Source organism: Eumetopias jubatus, unplaced genomic scaffold (assembly GCF_037043125.1).
Source record: "Eumetopias jubatus isolate StellerSeaLion01/CBP00866 unplaced genomic scaffold, mEumJub1_p1.0 scaffold_9, whole genome shotgun sequence".
NCBI lineage: Eukaryota > Metazoa > Chordata > Mammalia > Carnivora > Otariidae > Eumetopias > Eumetopias jubatus.
Window position 1 is genome coordinate 102,187,636 of NW_028274815.1, and position 20,589 is coordinate 102,208,224.

The 20,589-nt window shown below is 40.1% G+C and overlaps 1 protein-coding gene across 1 annotated transcript in view; it reads right to left on the reverse strand.

Annotated features, from left to right (window-relative positions):
* SPTLC3 (serine palmitoyltransferase long chain base subunit 3) overlaps window positions 1-17,069 on the reverse strand; it is a 152,165-nt gene extending 135,096 nt beyond the window's left edge. The window contains exon 1 of the mRNA XM_028113001.2: window positions 16,911-17,069. Within this exon, the coding sequence (XP_027968802.1) occupies window positions 16,911-17,027 (117 nt within the window). The 5' untranslated portion in view covers window positions 17,028-17,069. The remainder of the gene's footprint in view (window positions 1-16,910) is intronic.
* Between the last annotated feature and the right edge of the window lie 3,520 nt (window positions 17,070-20,589).

Here is a 20,589-nt window from a genome sequence, read left to right on the forward strand (position 1 = left end):
GGTAACAAATTTGAAATAACAGATATCATTTTAAGTCTTCAAATACTGTGGTCCCTAGCTATTTGCTTTAACAGTGTGTGGCTGAGGAGGGGTCCTCACACTGGTGTGAACTTGGAGGTAATCACTTAGTTTTGTTGACCTTCATTCCTCCATCTGTAAGAAGACAAATATGGAGTGGAATTGTAGGGATTTCTAAACTAAATTCCCTTTCTGCCAGATGGATTATACTAAAGTCAAAAAAGGAAAATGGCTCTTGATCCCTTTGGAATTCTATGTGTACAATGGGGGAGTTTCTCTAGACAAACCTTCTGTTGAGCCCTTCCTTTACCTCATGAGATGCCAATTTACACATTACTTGCTTCTTTTTGAAGCTGCTGGCTATATCAGTTGATGATAAGTTCATCTTGCTAGTTCAAATGGAAGAATGAACGTAGGGGTGATATCGTTCCCACACATGAATGGACCAGCCACAGGACATGCAGACCCAGGCTCAAGAGATAGGAATGCTTCTTTGTCATTCAAAGAAACATACAGAAATGCAACCTCACTAGCTTATGCATGTACAAGTAGTTTGAGCACATACAGGCAGCACTATCCTGAAAAAACAGGCACCAGATGTACCTAATAGAATATCCAATGTGAAGAACAAAGGTATTTTCCAGATTCCAAGTCTTTTGAGAGGCAATATACCTCTTTAGGACCAGAAGAGGGGCACCAGAAGCAAGTAGGTAACATCTGTTAACATGACTTCATGGGCATCCAATAAACAGTGTCCACCTTCTCAGAAGACACCTGCCCCCAATTTTGTCCTTAAAAATCCTGACTTGTGCACCACTGGGGAGTTTGGGATTTTTGAGCCTTAGCTCCCTGTTCTTCTGGGTGACACCACCCAATAAAGAGCCCATCTTCCTTCACAGCCAAGCTCCGTGTCAGTTTTTCTTGGCTTGCTGCACACCGGTAGATGAACTCTCATTTGGTTTGCTTACGTTTTCTCCAGAGATTAAACTCTCCAATGTTAAGTGGACAGTTTTATAACATCTTTCCACAGTCAAAACTATATTATGAAACTTTTCCCAATAAGAACAATCAAAAGGCAATGTAGGTCAAAATTTACTGAGTGGTATAATTCAGATTTCTGCATTTCATTATATGTAGATTTTACCTCAAAAGAAGGGGAAAGAAAAGAATTGTAAACAACCATTGAAGCCACATGATATGCATGCAGAAGGATTTGGGGTGAAGTGTACGGATTCTACGACTTTCTTTGGAATGCATAAAACATAAGGATTGATAGGTGGATAGAAGAATGGATAGATGGATGGACATGAAATAAAACAAATATAGTAAAATGTTAATTGGAGAATCTAGGTGGTAGGCATATGAATATTTACTGTAGAACTCCTTTAATTTTTATGTGATTTTGCAAATATTCACAATAAGACGTTTGAGACAAAGGCATTTTTTTTTTCTAGTGATAAAAACACAGAACTTGGGGCCAGCCTGCACTACTAACTAGAGGTTTAATTTTAGGCAAATTTACTTAATTTCTGTATGTTCAGTTGACTCATCTAAAAAATGGGATAGAGTAAGAGTATCAAACTCATAAAGTTGTTATGAGAAACAAGTGAGTTAGTAGTATTTGTAAGGTTCTTAGCATGTAGTGTGATGTAAACGTTTGTTAAATGATATTTTAAAAATCATCTTATATACAGGGACATTGGTAGGGGATAAGATTGTACTGACTTTATTTGGACATTCAACCCTAAGAATGCAGAGTTTTATTAAAACCAGATGACAGGCTTATATACCCTGAGGTATTTGTCATTTTCTCTCTAATCCAGGTATGTTTCATCTCCTACTAAGAGGCAGGAATCATCAGGATGATCAGGATGCGTGATATTTAATTTCTGTTTTCATTTCCTTTAAAAAGTTCCACTTGCTTAAAGCATGTTCCCTGACCCCAGGCCTTGAGTATATATAATATCTGGATGTCAGTATAAAAGCATGTAGCTACCTGGTTATACAAAATCATCTAGTGATTTGGTGATTTTAAAAAGAGGACAATGAATAGTAGCCATGTTCTCCAACAAAGGTTAGGAGACCTGTAAATTAATCAGTAAGAGGTTGTATACTTTGAAATTTACAAAGAAGCCTGTGTATCACATTAAGTGGGGCTTTCCCCATATTAAAGAACTAGGCATATGGAAAGCAAATGACAATTGAAATAGCAAACAAAATAAATGAGATTCTTATAAACAATAGATTAACACAAATAGGTGGTCTTTATTCATTCTACAAATATTATCGAGCACCCTACTATGTACAGGCTCCGGTCTAGGTGCTGGGGATTCAGCTATAAATAAGACAGAAATTCCTGCCCACGTGGTGCTTATATTCTAGAAGATGAAGCAGATAAGAGATTGGAAATCAATTTGTGTGTGTGTGTGTGTGTGTGTGTGTGTACACAGTGTTACGGACTAATGGAAACAATCAAGAAGGGAAGGGAGGGGGTGAGAAGGTTTGCAATTTTAGATAGGGTCGTGAGCTTATATTGCACAGAGAAGCTAACATTTGAGTGAGGACTTGAGGGCAGGGAGGGTGCAGGTATGTGGACATCTGGGAAGTGCATACAGGAGAGGAAGTGTGAATGTCCCCAGATGGGAGGATGTATGGCCTGCTTGCTCTAGTGTGGCTGGAATAGATTAAGCACTGGGGGAAAGAGCAGGGGGTGAGTCAAAGAGGACCAAGCCATGGGGCCTTATTAGGCCATTGTAAGGAGTTTGTCTTTTGGATAAAATGGGAGCCATGGGAAGGATTTGGGCAGAAGAGTGAGATCTCTGGATTCTATTTCAACAAGATCCCACTCGCTGTTCTGTTGAAAATAGTCTTGCTGGTGGCGGTGGAAGGGAAGGCAAGGTAAAATTTGTCTATGAATTCTTTGATATTCTTCCCATTAAGAAGTTGGGGCGGCATTGACAGATGAATGGATAAAGAAGATGTGGTATATATACACAATGGAATATTATGCAGCCATCAAAAGGAATGAGATCTTGCCATTTGCAACGACGTGGATGGAACTGGAGGGTGTTATGCTGAGTGAAATAAGTCAATCAGAGAAAGACATGTATCACATGACCTCACTGATATGAGGAATTCTTAATCTCAGGAAACAAACTGAGTGTTACTGGAGTGGTTGGGGGTGGGAGGGATGGGGTGGCTGGGTGACAGACATTGGGGAGGGTATGTGCTACGGTGAGCGCTGTGAATTGTGCAAGACTGTTGAATCACAGTTCTGTACTTCTGAAACAAATAACGCAACATATTTTAAGAAAAAAGAAAAAGAAGAAGATAACAGGAGAGGAAGAAAAGGGGAGTATGTCAGAGGAGGAGACGAACCATGAGAGATGATGGACTCTGAAAAACAAACTGAGGGTTCTAGAGGGGAGGGTGTTAGGGGGATGGGTTAGCCTGGTGATGGGTATTGAGGAGGGCACGTTCTGCATGGAGCACTGGGTGTTATGAACAAACAATGAATCATGGAACACTGCACCAAAAACTAATGATGTAATATATGGTGATTAACATAACAATAAAAAAATTAAAAAAAAAAGAACAACAAAAAAAAAGAAGTTGGGGCGGGAGAAGGTCCCTTACCCTTGAACCGTGTGGGCTTACTTGTCACTTCTTCAACCTACAGAGTAGGGTAGAAGTGAAGCTGACCTCTGAGGCTAGGTCACACAAAGCCATGAGATTTCTACTCCATTTACTAGAAAACACTCTTAAAGCCCTCCTGCCAGAGGGGCCACATTGGTAATCCCTACTTGTCTTTTCTCTCAGTTATTCCAGCCCTGATGCCAGATATGGGAGTGAAGAAGCCATCTGGAGACAGATTCTTCTGGCCCAGCTGTTTCAGATCTATCTAGCCAAAAGAGTCATCCCAGTTGAGGACCCAGATATCACGGAGCAGAAAAAGAGCTGTCCTGGTGTGTCTTTTCTGAATTCCTGACCAGCAGAATCTATGAGCATATTAAAATGATTATTGTTTAATGCCACTATGTGTTGGGATGGTTGGTTATGCCAGCAATAGGTAACTGGATCAGAGAGAAGAGATGAGCCTCGTATAACAAGTCAGGTGAGAGGTAATGGTGGCTAAGACCAGGGTGGTTGCTGTGGAGAAGGGAGAAGTAGATTCTGGATATACTGTGGAATTAGGATCATGAGTTTGCTGACTGACCGAATGTCAAATGAGAGAGAAAAGTCATGAATGATACTTGAATTTTGATTTGAGCCAATGGAAGGACAGAGTTGCCATTTCCTGGGACAGGAAACACTATAAGAGGAGCAGGTTTGAAGGTGAAGGGTGGGAGTCTCAGGAACTCAGTTTTGGACATGGTAAGTTGGAGTTGCCTTTTGATTACCCAGATGGAAGGTAGGTAGTTGGAAATGAAATAGGCAGACAGGCGCGCGCGCGCACACACACACACACACACACACACACACACACACACAATGATGAGACAAGATCAGATTATCATTAAAGAAACACAGTCAGAAAAGAGAAGAGGTGCAAGGACTGAGCCTTGTGTCGCTCCACTGTTTAAAGCTCAAGGAGATGAAGAGAAACCAGGAATGGAAACTATAAAGGAATAGTTAATGATATAGAAGCCAAGAGAAGAACGTGATTTAAGGAGGAGGGGGTGATTACTTGTGTCAGATGTTGTTGACAGGTCAAGCAAAATGAGGTCTGAGGAGGCACCATTGGATGATGGAATTTGAGGGTTTAAGATTATCATTTATTGAGTGTATATATATTGAGTGTGTATATATATACCAGGCTTTGTACCGAACACTCTTATAATAGTAGCAGAGGAGAAAGTGATGGCTTTAGCCTAACTTTAATAGATAATAGCTATCATTTATTGACTATCTACTATATATCTGAAAGTTATGGGGGAGCCTTACATATTCTATCTCATTTAATCTTCACCATTGCCTTGTGGGGTATAGATCGAGACATGAAGCTATCTGCCCAATGTGGCAGAGCTAGTAAGGCCCAGAGCTGGGACTCGAACCTGGTTCCATGTGATGTTGAATGTTGGTCTTCCTGCTATCCATTCCTCTGTGAGGATACCTGGGAAATCATGAAGGGTGCTGGGGTGTGAAAAGCCACCAGAAAAGAAAATGCCTTTTTAACTCTGAGTTCAGTTTTACTCAAGGTTTTAAGTGGAGGATTTAAAAGTGGTTTTATAGTAAAAGAAATATGAATGCATTGTAGTATTGTAGAAGGCAAAATTCTAACATAAATTTTCCAAATAAATAAATAACACATCTGGGGCTTGCCACCTGAATGGCTTTGGGTTAAGTGTGTTTTTCTCTTTGGTGAATCAACTTGTGAATCCCTTACCCTATCTTCTCCTGAGAGGTTGATTTGCTGGTTTTTCTGGTTGGGTTGTGAGAGCAGATGTAGTGTAATTAATAAAGGCACTCCAGGGCTGATGTTCTTAACCTGGGGATCTGAGAAAGTCAGGGAAGGCATGAATTCTCTACGTGGAAAGCTTTGTGATTATGGACATATTGATCCTTCCATAGGAAGTATCTGTCAGCTTCTCAAGAGGATCCTTGGCTTCCAAGAGGCTAAACCCCACATGGCAGAGAAAAAACAGTCAGGTATAACTTGTAGTTATGAGGATAATCATGACTTGCACACAGCCTTTTTCTGAGGCAACTTTTGAAGGCCCAGTTATAGCATATATAGAGAACAATAATAGTGACCAGGCCTTATGATTGCATTATCTAACAAAAGGTTTGTATGTCACTTCCTGTGAAGCTTGAGAGATGAGATTTGACCAGTAAAATATTGTCAGTTCTCGGACATTTTGACAAATGGGACCTAATATTTGGTCAGGGAAATCAAGTATGTGTGGTTGGTCATAATTGTTCCTCAAACTTGCACATCCCAGGATCAATTGTTAATATAACAATTCAGGAAAATGAAGATGTGAGACTCATCTATTGCTTTTTAAAAAATATAAAGTCTAAATTAAGAAGAGCCAAATTCCCTGAGCCATTTTCCCTAAAATATATGAGAAAAGAACACTCAATTTATGACCTCTTAGTTTTCTCATCCTATTTGCTTATCGCTCTGAGGTTACAGATTTTTGTCTAGTAGCAATGTTTCTTTGAAATCTACACTATTTGAATTTTTAAAGATTAGATGCCAATACTTAAAAATCAGGATATTTTTCTCCTTGGCACCTCTTCCCATCCCATTTAGATTCACCTCTTTCCATCACATTTGGATTTCCAGCTTCTTTTGAAAATCATATGGTGTGTCAACCAATATGGTAAAACTCTTAAGGCAGCAATATTCAGATTGGCAGTGTGATGGATAAAGTAGATTGTGGAGAAGGATTTTGAATACTTCTCAGAGCTATGCTTACAGTGTTGTTGGTTTTTTTTCTTTTAATGGTTAATCTAATTTGTTTCTAATTTGGCGGCAACAGCTCCTTCTCACATGAACTTATAGGTTGGGATACTTCAGAATTCCAGAAAAACATTAGTTCAGGCCTACTGAGACAAATGTGGCAATACTTAGCAAAAAGATTAAGTGTATTTAAAAATAAATGTAGTTGATCTCTCACAAGTAATTAAGTTAATATCAATCTATCTCTAGCAGTAGTTCCAAAGGGAAAGTTGTTCTAGGAAACTTTAACAAATAGATAAAATTAGTACTTCATTGGCAGATATTAAATATATTTAATTAAAAACATGTATTCTTTTAATTAATAAAAACATCTGCACCTGAACACACACATGCTCCTGAGTCAGCTCTTTCTTCATAGATAATGCTGTAAATTACAGCCCCCTCAGGTTGAATAATTACACATCAGACTTAATAGCGTCCAAATGATTGTGTTTTTGCACTGGTGATATTTGAGTTTATTGTATTTGGTATTTGGATATACCCACCAGACACTCATCTAAAAGCATACAGTCCTTATTTCAAAACACAAGCAAAACAAAAGTTGTCAGCTTCAGCAAAGACATCTTTGCCACAGGTTAAATGCAAATGGATGGCCCAAACAAACTCTTCCCTCAAAATGCAAATGCCAGCACTAAAAATGGTTATTAAGTGAGATTGCAGAGTGTTTTTTCTAGGCATTTTAAAGAAATAGAATATCCACATGCTCATTTATCTATTGTAGCTTAACAAACCATTGTCACAGTCAAAACATCATTTGTTTGCTCAGGAATCTATAATTTGAGCAGGGCTCAGTAGGGACAAAACATCTATACTGCATGAAGTATCAATAGGAGCAGATAGACACCGGGGCTGGAGGACCTACTTCTGAGATAGGTTTACTCACACAGTCTACATTGGTGCTGCATCTTAGCCAGGGACACAGCAAGGACACTTGGTTTCTTTCTACTTGGGCTTCTCTTAGGGACCACCTGGGCTTTCTTCAAGCATGGTGGCTGGGTTCCAAGAGTGAGTGTTCTAAGAGGACTGGGTTCAAGCCACAAGGCTTCCTGTAACTGTCTCAGAAGTTCCATATCATCCCCTCTGTCTCATGCTGTTGGCCAAGTAAGTCATTAGGTCCAGCCCAGATTCAAAGGGAGTGGAATAGATTTCATCTCTCAATGGGAAATACCTCAGAGAATTTGCAAGTATCCTCCATCTATCACATCACATGTCCAAGATATCACTATTACCAGGAAATCCTGTGCTAAGTTAACTGCCTATTCAAGGGTGGCCGTGTGCCCTTAAAGAAGCTTCTAAAAACCGAGTTATCTCCAGAGCTCCATCTGGGGTTCAGTCTGAGTCCATATGACTTAGAGTTCCATGGGTCGATTTTCTTTAAATTCAGAGTTATTTAAAGTGAAGAATGGGGTGGGGGGTGGCCAGTGCAGTGATGTAGTTTGTCCATGAGTGGACTGTGTTGCATATTGAAAGCTCTGGTATGTGACAGTTTGGTGCTAAGCTAAATTTTCATTAAGAATGATAAAGAAAGCAAGCAAAACAATCCACAATACCTTTAACCCACACTGACTCTGCCCTTGAAGGCTGAGTTCAGTTTGCCCCTTCCCTGTGGAAGGAGGTATGAATCCCATTTCTACTAATATCTTGTGGTTAGAGAAGCAGTGCAGACTAAGGACTTGGGTTCTAGAATTAGACAAACCTAGTTTCCAAACCCAGAGTTGCTACTTGTGAGCTGAGGACCATGGTTAACTTACTTAAACTTTCTGTTTCCTCTGTCAGACCTCTAAAATGGATCTGATAGGGGCGCCTGGTGGCTCAGTGGGTTAAGCATCTGACTTGATCTCAGCTCAGGTCATGATCTCAGGGTCATGGGATGGAGTCCTCCTCAGCTCCAGGCTCAGTGCAGAGTCTGCTTGTCCCTCTCCCTCTCCCTCTGCCCCTCCCACCCCTGTGTGCTTTTTCTTTCTCTCTCTCAAATAAATAAATAAATAAAATCTTAAAAAATAAAATAAAATGGGTCTGATAATAATAGTATTTACCTCAGAAGAATGTCGTGAGATGATGAATCCAAAGTACTTAGAATGCATTTAGAAAGACTCAATACATGTTGGAGATTATCATAATTATTATTTTCTTGGTTACCTCCAAAAGTTCTTAACTATAGGTCAATATGTATTAGGAGTGGGAGAATGATATTCTAGACTATTTGTGGTTACAATGAAAGCATAAGCCTCTTTCTTTTCTTTGATAACTTAGGCAACTGGAATTATTTTCAATTCTTTTTTTTAATAGTTATGATAAAGCTTTTTATTTACATTAGGTTATATTTTTCATTTTGCAATATTAGAACTAAAACCTTAAAAAGAAGAAAAAACACCCATAATGCTTGCACATTATATCGCTTTTTAGAATTTTGGTTTGTGTGTTTCCAATCTTATATGCTTGTCCTCTTATATAATTATAATCTTTATTTTACTATTTCTGTTTTTTTAATTTTATTATGTTATGTTAATCACCATACATAACATCATTAGCTTTTGATGTAGTGTTCCATGATTCATTGTTTGCGTATAACACCTAGTGCTCCATTCAATACGTGCCCTCTTTAATACCCATCACCAGGCTAACCCATCCCGCCATCCCCCTCCCCTCTAGAACCCTCAGTTTGTTTCTGAGAGTCCATAGTCTCTCATGGTTCGTCTCCCCCTCCGATTTCCCCCCCTTCATTTTACCCTTATTACTATCTTCTTCTTTTTTTTAACATATAATGTATTATTTGTTTCAGAGGTACAGGTCTATTCTTAAAGGTTTCTAGGCTTATTTTAATCGAAAGCAGATAATACCATGGGGTCCAGGGCAAAGTGTTGGAGTAAAAAGAAATTGGCGAAGGGGTATGGTCTAGAGATTATGTCCCAGTTTTCTTCTAGCTGTGTGCCCTTGGGAAGTTATTTATGTTCTCAGAGCCTCAATTTTCTCATCTATACCAACATGACTCATAGTATCCATTTGGCAGTATGGTTATGAGAATTAAATGAGACAAATTTTATAAAAGGACCTGGCAGGGAGAGATTACCGATAATGTTATTTATTGGCCTTACTATTATTATTGAAGTGATCAAAATAATTATATCAATTAAGTTTTAACTTGCTTTTGTACCTTACAGACACAACATGAAAAAAGATCTTTTCTTTCCCTTCTCATGGAAACTGATTCTAGAATATTCCTTTCCTCACTTCCCTGATCTTCTTTTCCCATTTCTTTTTTTTTTAAAGATTTTATTTACTTATTTGAGAGAGAGAGAATGAGAGATAGAGAGCACGAGAGGGAAGAGGGTCAGAGGGAGAAGGAGACTCTCCGCTGAGCAGGGAGCCCGATGTGGGACTCGATCCTGGGACTCCAGAATCATGACCTGAGCTGAAGGCAGTCACTTAACCAACTGAGCCACCCAGGCACCCTTCTTTTCCCATTTCTTACATTTTGTATTTCCACGTGGACTTTCTTCATATCTTTCCCTATACTTTTTGCTTTGGTTTTGTACATTTTTCTGTATTGGTTTCTAAAAGTTTTTTATATACGAAGACATTGCATTTCATGATATGAATTGCAAACATTTTTCCCAGTCTGTAATTTACCTTCTGATTATTTTATGGTTCTATTTTTGTTTTGTTGCCTTTCAGAAAGAAATATTTGATTTTTATGTAGCCAAATTTTCAATGTCTTCTTTTATGGCTTCTGAATATTATATTATAGTTTCCACATGCAAATATTAAAATTTATATTTTTAGCACCATTATGGATTAATTTTAACAATTAAATATAATATTTATCTGTGTGTTCCATGTGCTAGTATAAAACCACTCTAATTCTTGCACTGAATAACATGGGTTATTAGTTGGTAGTCCTGGTTCCCTCTCAATATCACTCTTTTTCATAAATTTACTGTTTATTCTTGTAAATTTTCCCATATTATTTTTAAAAGTCATTCTTCTGGTTCAAAAAAAGATGTTTCATTTATTGGGCTTACATGAAATTTATGGATTAATTTAGGCAGAATTAACATAGTTTTCATCTTGAGTCTTTCTATCCATGAAGATTGTATGTCTTTTCACTTATTCCAGTTTTCTTTTATCTCCCTCAGCATAAATGCTGCTCTTCAAAATTGATTTTCTCTTCAAATTGATTTTCACTTCTTACATTTATTCCCAAGTACATGTTTCTAATGCTAGTGTAAATGGAGCTTTTATTTCAATTACATTTTCCAATTGATTTTTATTCATTGTTCTTTATGTTTTTTCCCAGAGTTTTAGAATTTTTTTAAGATTTCATTTATTTATTTGACAGAGATAGTGAGAGCAGGAACACAAGCAGGGGGAGTGGGAGAGGGAGAAGCAGGCTCCCCGCAGAGCAGGGAGCCCGATGCGGGGCTCCATCCCAGGACCCTAGGATCATGACCTGAGCCGAAGGCAGACGCTTAATGACTGAGCCACCCAGGTGCCCCTAGATTATTTTATGTAGATAAAATTCATTAAATTTTTCTTCATAGTTTCTACTTTTTCACTTTCTTTTAGTGCAAAGGGAGAAAATCATGGCAATGATATTCAATCCTGACATACTCCACTTGTTTTCTCCATTGCCAGTTACAGTAGGAGGAGGTTCTATTTATGTTGCTTAATAGCATAATCTAGTCTTCCATGATGACTAGTCCATTAGGCCAAAGACAATCCATAATGCCATATTCTAAAAGTCGCCAGAGATAAAACCACACAGCCTGAGAAAGCCACATAAGATCTTGCCAATTCTCTTCTCAAAGCTCCCTCATTACAAATATATATGGCTATACACTTTTGTTGCTATCCAGATTCTCTGGCATTCTGATGATTTCTTACTGCAAGCACCTATAGCTCAGTTTGAGGGCTTTCTCTGGTCATATGTAGTCAGGCTGGAAGTGCTCTGTGGTTGATGTTCCTGGGAGAATCCCTCAACTGATGATGGACAGTAGTTAGTTGACATATACCTCTTTTTCTTGTGACTTAGTTGGGACAACTTTGAGGCATATTCTACACCATTATCGAGTTGCCCCCTCCCCCCCAAATCTGAGCTCTGGTTGCCAACAGTGGTAACCTGTTCACGAATGTATTGACTTCCTTTTCTTCTGTGTCTCCCTTTTCCATTCCCCTAATTCCTGGGTTCACCTCCCAAATAAATTTCTTGCCTCAAATCCTTATGTCTGAGTCCATTTCTTGGGGAATGTAAATTAAGACAAAGATATTTTATGATCTTATCCCACCTACTTTTACAGGCTTATTACCTGCTTATCTCCATTAAACATCCTAAACTTAGTCCCATTTACCCAACATCCAATGACAAACACATCATGTCCTGATGTTTTTTATCTTTCTAAGAGTGTTTCCTTCTGTTAGAATGCCTTTCCATGACTGTGTGCCTGGCTACTCTGCCTTTAAGAGTCAGGCCAAGAGTGATTTCTTTGCCTTCTGGGTCAGATGCCTCCTTTTCTGTATTCCCAAACATGGTTCATAGATCTCTGCTGTGATGGACTGTTTCCAAAGATGGTCACAATAATTCCTCCAATCCCTCACAACCTTTTGTAATGTGATTTTGCAAACTTGCCTCATGCCCCGTTAGGAAGCAGAGCCCATTTCCCTTCCCCTTGCATCTGGGCTGGCCTTGTGACTAACTTTGACAACAGAATGTGGTAGAAGTGAGCCTAAGCCTTAAGATGATGTGTGGTTTCCATTTTCACTCTCTTGGAAACCAGCCTTCATTTAAAGAAGCTTGAGTTACTCTGTTCATACTGAGAGACCACATGGAGAGTGTATTCCTGTGAAGGAGATACAAGGTTCCCAGACAACAGCCAGTACCAAGGTCTCAGTGAGTCCATATTGGATGCTCATTAAACACCATATGGAGCATGGACAGCCATCCCTACCAAACCTTTCCTGAATTCCTAGACCACAGAAATAATCAGCAATTGTTTAAAACTATTGAATTTTGTGGTAGTTGTTACACAGTAGTAGATAATTGCAACATCTATTATAGAACTTGTTATTAAATATTATAATTATTTATTTACTTATCTGCCACATTGGTGAGCTACTATAAATGGAGACAGAATATTTTCATTAGAATAGCTGTAACACCTGACATATGGGAATGCTTTAGAATGATGAGCCCATGAAAAAATAGGACTCTTTAAGGAGATCACAGAGAAACTTTGTTGCATTGAGGATTTGTTAAAGGAAATGAGAACCAAAAAATAAAAGGTACTAGAGAATGATTGTGGAAGACAACAGTGGATGAACATTCAGACCAATTCCAAGGGATCTGCAAAACTTGTAGTTTATGAGTTCTCCTTATAATTGGTGAGATTATTGACTTTTGTTTCCATCAGTGTGCAGCCTAGAGAGCCCCCAGAGACATGAATATTTACAAGGGCCTGTCAGACAGCTACCACTGTGTGCAATTAAACTGTAAGTCATGGTTCTCACTGTCCAGACATTTATACTGTAACAGAAAAGCAGATGTACCAGGACATTGTGGGCTTCAGAAGGATATGAAAAATGACGAGAACAGAAGGCTCATATTCAATGGTTATAGAGCTAGGAAGAGTTTCCACGAATCTGCCTAATTTTTCCCCTTCATGTAGCATTTACTGAACACCAGCTGGGCATGGCACTCCCACTCCTTCTTAAGCTGAAGCCTCACCAAATTGAGAAATCTCTCAAATGTTCTGCACTCTGTCATGCCTCACAGCCTTTGCTTTTTCCTCCCTTCCTTTCTGGAATGATCTATGACCTATGCTTCTGGCCCTTCACCTAGCAATGCTTACATTCATCTGTGGGGCTCCTCTCCCTTCTTTTCCTTATTTGGCCCCCAGGAATAAACTCCCCATTTGCTCTGCCATTTCAAATGTCTCCATATTCAGTGTGAGTCCTCCCGGCTCTACAAAGCCATCACCAACCACCCCAACTTGGGGTTTCTTAGAATGTAGTAGAAAGGGAACTGGCTTTGGGCCGATATGGATTTGGGTTCAAATCCTGGCTATGCTGCTTGTAATTCTGCACAAGTTCCTTAATCTCTTATGTTTCTTCATCTGTAAATTGGGCATGATGCTACCACTTCATGGGGCTGTAATGAGGGTCTAGGAGATCTCTACATTAAGTGTTTAGCTGAGTCCTGGTATATAGCACACCACTGATACATTCTATTATTTTTCTCCTCTCTGAACTTCTGGTATTTAATATCTGTATCACTCATTTGTCCTTAAATCATGCTTGCTTTGTGACAGCTCTTGTCCTGTGCCATTATTTAACTTAATGTATTTAGTGAGCAATTTTAATATAAGCTTTCTCCTAATAGCTAAATGGTCTCTTCTTGTACATCTTTATATGTCCCAAGGACAACAGATTCTTAATAAATATTGGTGTGTGAATGAATAGATGGTGGAAAGAATGACTACCTCTCAGGGCTGTCTATACTATACTTTGTAAAGTACAACATTCATGGTCAAGAACTCAGTGAATTAGAATAACTTTAATGTCAGGACATTTTTGTTTTCTAGGAAAGGAATGATTAGGGAAAAGTTCAACAGTTTTCCTTGATCCTATAGAAATAACAAGGGAAAATGCAGATCCCATCCCACGAAAGGATAACTTGGAGGAGATGTAGTATTCAGAGCAATGAAGACACAAGGACTACCACCCAGCTTTAGGCTTTGTTAATACGAATGGATAGCCAGGTCAAAAATAGTGGGAGTGAAAAAGAAATTATGTGAATATTAAACCCCAATTAATTTTATGGGAATTAAGTAAATCAATAGGAAATATAAAGTTTGAGTTAAGATATTAAGGGCCCTTCCATCATTTATACAGATATGCTCATGAGGAGGGAAAACAAATCCTTTAGGACAAGAGTGTTCTGTTACTGACTGAGGCTCCACCTGTCAGAAGTAAGAGGTAGGATGACATATTACAAGTGAACAAATAAATGGACTTAATCAGTGATGAAAACCCAGGATCAGTGCAACCTCAGGTCATGTGGGGTTTAAAGAGAAGACAACATGCAATAGGGTCAAGCTCTGAAAAGCTCCAGAAAGGAACTGGAAGTTTTCCAGACAGAAGGAATCTGGCTCCCTTGCTAAACTTGAGATTGGGTATGTGAGCTGGACTCTAGTGCAAGGGGGTCAAAACCAGGCTACACTGGAACAAAGAGAAGGAGGGTTCTGGAGAGAGTGCCTAACGGTGATTTTCATATTCTTTTTTATGCCAAACAACCCTTTGTTCAGAGTCCTACAGGGTCCTGTGATACATAAAAGAAACAGAGGTATTGCCATCTGACTGCAAAGAAGCAGGAAGAGAAAGTATGAAGGGATCTTGGGAGAAGCTGGTAGAATCTTAGATCCCACTTCATAGGACCTTAAGTCTGGCAGAACATGTTGGGAAGACCACTGGCCTGGCATATCTGTTAAGAATTTATGAATTGCTCTTGTCAACTGGCAAGGGTTTTGGTTAAGACCTGTTGGTTAAAGGTCTCCAAAGCGAAATGTACTAAAACTAGTGACAGAAGATCATGTAGTAAAGATGACTGCGCCCTCCTCAAGGGGAAAATAGGACCTTGTCTGTCTTCCTGCACCAAGATCTCAGCAGGGTTTATTCTTTCTGGAAAATATTTTTCAAGTCATAACTGAGGCTTTCAATGAAAGCCAATTTCAATTTAGTAACACCTAAATATATCTGAACCAACAGGTTCTGGATGGCCCTTCAGAGTGAGCTGTTGGAAGAGGCAATAGCCATCCTATTTCCTGTTGCTCTAAGAGAGGCCTTGATGTCCAAGGGTATTTTCAATCTTACAGGAGTACTTAGCAATGAATCTTTAGGATCTTGAGTTTCATCTTTACTTAGGAGTGGTTGTAACCACTGAGCTAAGTTTCTAACGTCAGACACTAGAAGGTGGTTACAAAACCAAGATTAGGTAGAGAAACATAAGAACAGCTTTGAAGGCTCTTCTGCCCAAATGAGAGGCCTCAGCGTCAGACTGGCCGAGAGGGTGAGTGGGTGTCTGGCCAGTGTTTCCAGCATTTCAGGGTCAAGGAGCATCTTGGGTGGTTAGCAGTCTGAATCAACACTTACTGACAAATAGATGGTGGATATTATTAGGATTGTCCTCATAAGGAAGATAGGAGTTGAATGTTCTCTCTTCATATTGCAATAGGTTTCAGATACTCAGCTGGGAGAGGCCAGGCCTGAGGTTTTTGGTGGATACGTCCAAGCCTAGGGTAATGCCTGTTGTTAAGAGGGGAACTCATTTTGGGATGACAGCCTTTCACACACACCCCAGGAGCCAGAGCACCCCTCCCCACCCACCTCTTCCAGAAGCACAAATTTAATTTACTGAGTGGTGGGCTGGCCCCCAGCCAGCTCTGCCTGTCCTGTGATCTTAGAACAACCTGACCTTCTCCCTGGGTGGATACTGGTTCCTAAGGGATGTGTAACTCAGGACTGCATGGGTTCCCTGCCCAGCTTCACATTTCCCAAGAGTGAAGCCACCTGTTTGGCTATGCTAATTTGCTCCCGAAGCAGGTGAGCTCACCTGTGCAGCTTTAGCAGAGGGCATTACGTGAGAAGGAGGGCATTGCCTTTTTATGGGTACCTCGTACACTGGGGCTCCCTCTTTGAATACACTGACAATATTTCCGAAGTTCCTCCTCCTCCTCCTCAGTACATCCCCATCAAACATTCTGTCAGCACCAAGAGCCAAGAAGGACAAAAAAGTATCAAATGGGAAAACAATGAAAAGCCTGTTTAGTTCCTGTGTGCAGTGTGAACAATAAGCCACCCTTTCTGAAGTGTCTCAGAAAGGAATGCCTGTGATGTCCTTTCAAAGAAGGACTCTGGCCCCAAATCAAGCTGTAAGCCATGACAATGCTCCACTAAACAGGACAAAGAATTTGCCTTTCAGCCAGAGAGGCATTTCTCACGTACTGGGGAAAAATGCCGCCCACACCACATCACCTCAGCACATTTACTATCACTGCTCTTTTTCCTGCTGAGGCCTGAGGAGTGTAGGCTTCTGTGATTGTTTGATGCATGGAAATTCAGCTGACGGGTCTGAGCATTCAGCACTTTGCCCCCTAAAATACTCATGAGAGAACAGAAGTCTAGTAGATATGTTTGTATTTTGGGGAGTTTAAGGCTCTTGGGTCTGTGTGTCCGCTCTTGTACAGAGAAGACAGGCTCCCCCTTAATCCACAACTCAACTTTTTTGTAGCCAAGCATTTGAAATTAGCTGAAGTGTCAAAACACATAAAACACTTGTGGAAAGGACTTTCAGTTCGGCAGCTCCAAACAGCACCAGATAGAAAGAGGGAAATGTCCAAGTCATTCAGAGTACAGGGGAGGGCTCGCCTCTTACCTGGGCTTCTTTCACTATCCCATTCTTCACGCAGTTTCCACTGGGTGAGCCGTCGCTCTGTTTCTCGTGCTTGTGCAGATTTCCATTGCAAATAGCACCACCTCCAGGATTAGCCATTTGTGTGAAACGATGGAATCCAGCAGGTTTTCCTCCAGAGTTTCTTGGCAAGCTTTGGTTTTGAAGTTGGTGAGGGGATGGGAGGAAGCACTTTGGGCTGAGCCCCTGAAGGAATCCTACCGATCAGGCTTTCCAGAAGAGCAACAGCCTATCTTTGGGGCAGATCTTTGAAAGGAAAAACAAGTGGTTACCTTTATGCTCCTCGGCTCAGAATGCGACCTTCAGAGCAACAGACCTGCTTCTGAAACTACAAAGGATATTGCCCATGCTGGCTCCTTGGGGGGCAAGAGGAAATCAGGAGACTGCAAAACCCCAGTGGCAAACTGCGAGGAGGCGGGCTGGGAGGTGGAGCATCTTTTAAAGACACACACACACACACACACACACACACACACACACACGTATACACACACACACACACAGCACAGTCACGGTCTCTTGTCCCCTACCTGTAGTCTGTTCCGAATTTATGTCTACCCCCACCCCCGCCCTCCTGTATCTAATTACAACTTTTGGTTGTAAACCTAGCTCAACTTTTTTTTTTTTTTCCTGTGAAAAAACACTTAGCAGTGGCTGCCAGGACTGCCCAGAGGGAGAGGAGAATGAGAAGTTACTGTTTCAAGGGCACAGAGTTTCAGCTGGTTCCATGGATGATGGTGATGGTTGCACAACTGTGTGACTGTACTTAATGCCACTGAACTGTACACTTAAAAACAGTGAAAATGGGAAATTTTGTGTGATGTGGATTTTACCATAATCCAAAAATGGCAAAAAAAAGTAACAATATTCAGAACCCACCTGAAGTTAAAACCAGTGATATAATGAGAGGTATTAACTCATCAAGCATTCCAGTAGCACACAAATCTGGGAGACAGAATGTTTGGTTTCTTGTTAAGGCTGCAATATCTTATCACGTGACTTTGGGAAAGCCATCTACTCTCCTTTTGCCTCAGTTTGTTCAGCTAAAGAGACAAAACATTTTTGGTGGGCTAACGTCCAGTGGGGTAGCAGGAAAACAAAAGTGTGGCTTGGGTTTGTTACTGACACAGGTGTTGTGAGGCAGATGGTGACTGCGGTGTCCCAGTCCTGAACACCTGTGGTTTACTCATTACCTCTTCCTCTTTCAATGCATTAGGCATCTGTGTTCTTCTATCATCATCAGATGGCATTGTGCTTTGTTGGACAGTGTCAATCATTTACAGCCTGTTCAGTCCTCCTAAGCCCACCGTTACAGTTCCCCTGAACGAGACTTCTTTAATATCATGCACTTAGGAATAAAAACCCCAGCCATTTATTGGGTCAATGCACAAAAACAAAGACACACACATCAGCCAAAAATAGGAAGAGAAAAACAAAGATGGCCCCTGTTGCCAGAGCCTCATTTCTTGGCTTTCAACTCTCTTGGAAAGGGTTTGTTTCCCCTCCAGGAAGATGTGGCTTATGGAGGAGGTGATGATAATGCTTCTTCCAACCATGATTTGCATAGGAGGGTTGCCATTTTTTTCTGCCCCAGGGAGAGCTAAAGGTGTAAGATAAGGTCTTGGGCTAAATGTCGGGATGGGGCTAATCCCAAGTGTGCCCACCCTTTTGTGTCCCAAGCTCAGATTTTTTTATTGCATTTCTTCCAACTTTGTCATCAGAGCAGAACTAGCTTTTCACTGGTCTCTCTCTTCTACAGCTGTTATACTGGGAGTCAGGGCTAAATTTGTGTTGGCTATTTCCTTCTAGACTTATGCAAAAGGGAGATGAAAAGGTAGGGAAGGACACTGATAACTGTTGGCCTGACTGCCCCAGCTTACTTAGGAAGACAAGTTGAAGACATGGTGTTATCTTGATCCAGCTCTAATGATCCATACAAGATTATTTTTGGAATAAAGATTTTGAGATAAAACTAACTAAATTTCTGAACATTAGATGTTTCTATCCCACCTCCTTTTCTTTTCTTCTTCCTTCTTCCCTTTCATGTTTCGAATTTCCTCTTTTTCCTTTCTTCTTACCCTTCTGTCTCCTCCTCCTTCTCTTTTTGTTTTTCTTTATTTTCTTTTTACAAGGAGACAAAAACTGTATATAAAGAAAACATCTTAAAACAAAACTGAAATCTGCATCACTTTTCTTCCCCCCTCATCTCAATTACCAACGTTAGGTGCTCACCCACCAACCTTTAGGAAGTATCTACTACATGTTCTCACTCTTGAAACTTTTCTACTTTACTTGTCATGTTGGGATATGTGAATTGTAATATGCACAAAATCATCTCAACACATCAACCATTTAGCATCAGGTACTGTCGATATGTGTAATCATGGTGACTCATTGTTTCTTCAGTCAAAATAAGTGTGGAAGTCTCTTTGAGTTGAGTTGTACCTTTGAGTTTAAGGACATTGATTACTATGGTCTGAATCTTTGTGTCCCCCTAAATTCATAGGCTGGGATTGTGACCATCAAGGTGATGGTATTAGCAAGTGGGGCAGTTGGGAGGTATTAGGTTGTGTTGGGGGAATCCTCATAAATGAGACTAGAGCTCCCTTGCCTCTTCAGCCAGGTGAGGTTCTGGTGAAAAGATAGCCGTTTAAGAAGTAGGCTCAAACCTTCCAGTGCCTTGATCTTGGACTTCTAGCCTCCAGAACTATAAGTAATAAATTTCTGTTGTTTATAAGCCACCCAGTGTTGTTATAACAGCCCAAACATACTAAGACATCAATCAACACTAAAATGCCAACTAAATATTGGGTATGATTTAATGTCTCTGAATAATGAAGCACACTTCAGATCAACTAGTAATCTTAATAAATATTTGAATAACTGTGATGTATTAGGTTATTTGCTAAGCCTTTCTATACAACAATGAATGGGACAAAAGCAGTCTCCACCCTCACAGAACCAAGGGTTAGCAGCACCTTCATACCTTCTACTCAAGATATCTCATTAGTGAAATTAAAAAGAAACCTGTCCATTCGTGTATTAAAGGCAAAGATAAAATTAGTTAACCATGACCTTGTGGTGTTCTCTGAAGGGAATTTTTGGCCCAGATGCCTACTTATAGAAGAAGGCAAGAAAGCGATGTTCAAAGGCTTGGTAATATGTTCTGAAAACACTGGCAGAAAAGAGAGGAAATGAGCAAAATAAATGGTCAGAATTGTACAGTGTCTAGAAATCTATCCATTCTCTGCGACTTGATCTTTACTTATGTACTGGAGTGTGACGCTGATGCAGAAGCATTAAGTGACTTTCCACAAGCGTCAGGGCCATGTGGCAGAAGCAGGTGTGAACTCAGGCTAGAATCTCTGGGTCTGCAGCAAGTGCCTTTACCACACATCATGATAGCTCTCCTTCAGACAACCGTCGGCCACTATGAAAAGAAATAACAGAAATTGTTATGGTTTGAGACATTTTGTTGAATTGACCAAATAAGAAATAAATTTTTATTTTCCTTCCTGATCCATGAAAATCTTATGTCTATTAAATAGGTGCAAAGATCAAATGACATCTCAATGCCTCCCGGGATTTGACAGTCTGGTATTCCTCTACAGAGAAGTATTTAAATTTCCTAAAGAATTCAGTC